The sequence below is a fragment of the Arachis ipaensis genome, chromosome B06, assembly GCF_000816755.2.
Source record: "Arachis ipaensis cultivar K30076 chromosome B06, Araip1.1, whole genome shotgun sequence".
NCBI lineage: Eukaryota > Viridiplantae > Streptophyta > Magnoliopsida > Fabales > Fabaceae > Arachis > Arachis ipaensis.
The window spans coordinates 5481251-5483041 of NC_029790.2; the positions used below are offsets into that span (position 1 = coordinate 5481251).

Below are 1791 nucleotides of genomic sequence, written 5' to 3' on the forward strand. Positions count from 1 at the left end.
GATGTGTGATATAAAGGATTAATATAAGAGGATGAGTGCGTTAGCCAACGAGTTATAACTTAAATGACATAATTTTTTATCTTTATTTAGAGGTCTCAGATTCGAGTCTCACCCTAATTTAAGGATAAAAAAAAAGTGAAAAAGAGAACGGATGCGTTAGAAATATAATTATTCAAACCGCTTTGTCCTAACAGCTAAAGATTATAATAGTAAAACTATTAATATCCGTGACATAACCAATGCATGTATATAGTGAAAGGATTAATGAGTATGCAAAGCTAATGGGGGAAATAGACCATATAGCAAAGAGGATGGTGTTTGAGAGCTACGGAGTGGACATGGAAAGATGCAAATTGATGATAGAATCAAGCGACTATCTGCTTCGATGCCAAGAATATAGGCCACCCAAGAACGATGAGAATGAAACAGGATTGCAGCCTCACACAGACTTAACCATCACATCAATAGTTCACCAACTCAACAATCTCAATGGCTTAGAAATCAAATCCAACGATGGAGTCTGGAGAGGTGTTGATGCTTCTCCTTCTTCCTTTGTTGTCATGGCTGGTGATGCATTCAAGATTTGGAGCAATGGTAGGATAAGGCCATGCGAACACAGAGTTACAATGAGTAGTCATGTCAAGAATCTAAGATACTCTACGGGACTCTTTTCTTTCTGCTCCAACACATTCGAGATTCCTCAGGAGTTGGTCAATCAACAACATCCCTTGCGTTACAAAACAACGTTCCACCATTATGATTATCTTCGCTTCTTTGATGAAAGCAAGATCAAAGATCTTGATACTCGGATTCAAGCCTATTGTGGAATCTCATCCAATCATGAATGATTCTTCTACACTTGCTCTTTTTCTTGTACGTGGAAATTCAGGTGCACTCGACTTCACGTGAATTTTGATAATTGAGAGCAGATAGATGATTTGGCTGATTTGACTAAATTTTTATCTAATGACTCTCAACTATCAACTTCCCGTAAAGTCGACTGCACTTGAGTTTCCAGTTTACGTGATTAGTCGAACCCGAGATGATAGTTGAAAACTGTTATATCTTAAATCATCTTTATATAAAAATAAAAAATACATGTATGTGATGAGTGACCACCTTAATTATATATGTGCTGTTCTAGTGTGATATGTTTTTCTTATGGGCTATTATTATAATTACAAACAATTCGTCCTACTATCTTAATTTAAGAATTATTATTTTTTTATTTTATTATTTTAGCAATTTTTTATTTTAAAAAATCTTGATCCATAAGTATTAACGTATACCCACAATAGAAATAAGAAAAATAGATATATAACGTTATGCCCATGATGTGGTCTATAAATCAAATAAAACAAGAAGTTGAAGATGAAGATATTGGGATGATTATCGATAAATTTAGTTAATTGAAACCTTTTTCATGTAGTACAACTATATACCGTTATATTATTTCATTGAAAACTTTGTTAAGATAAGTTTACGGAGATGTTCTTATGCCCAATGTTAATTTTGAACAAAAAGGACGAATTGAAGGAAATAAAACAATTTATAACAAAGAGGCTATAATTGTCCCATTATGTGATATTGAAATATCTATTATGTGCAATCCAAATTATAAATTAATCATTTAAACTCTACATTATTGTGCAATACAAGTCTAATCTAATAGATGTACATCTATTCATTCATGTTTGATTACATAATTACATGCTAATTAATTAACATCGACCATATGTATGAACAAAAAAAAAAAAACTAAGGTATATAGCTAACTATCGATCCAACATA

General features: G+C 32.3%; 1 protein-coding gene across 1 annotated transcript in view; it reads left to right on the top strand.

The window, feature by feature from the left end:
* Positions 1–1188, top strand: part of LOC107645529 (2-oxoglutarate-dependent dioxygenase AOP3) — a gene marked incomplete at its 5' end in the record, with an annotated part of 3827 nt that extends 2639 nt beyond the window's left edge. Inside the window, 1 exon segment of the mRNA XM_016349580.2 lies at positions 254–1188. Within this exon segment, the coding sequence (XP_016205066.1) occupies positions 254–848 (595 nt within the window).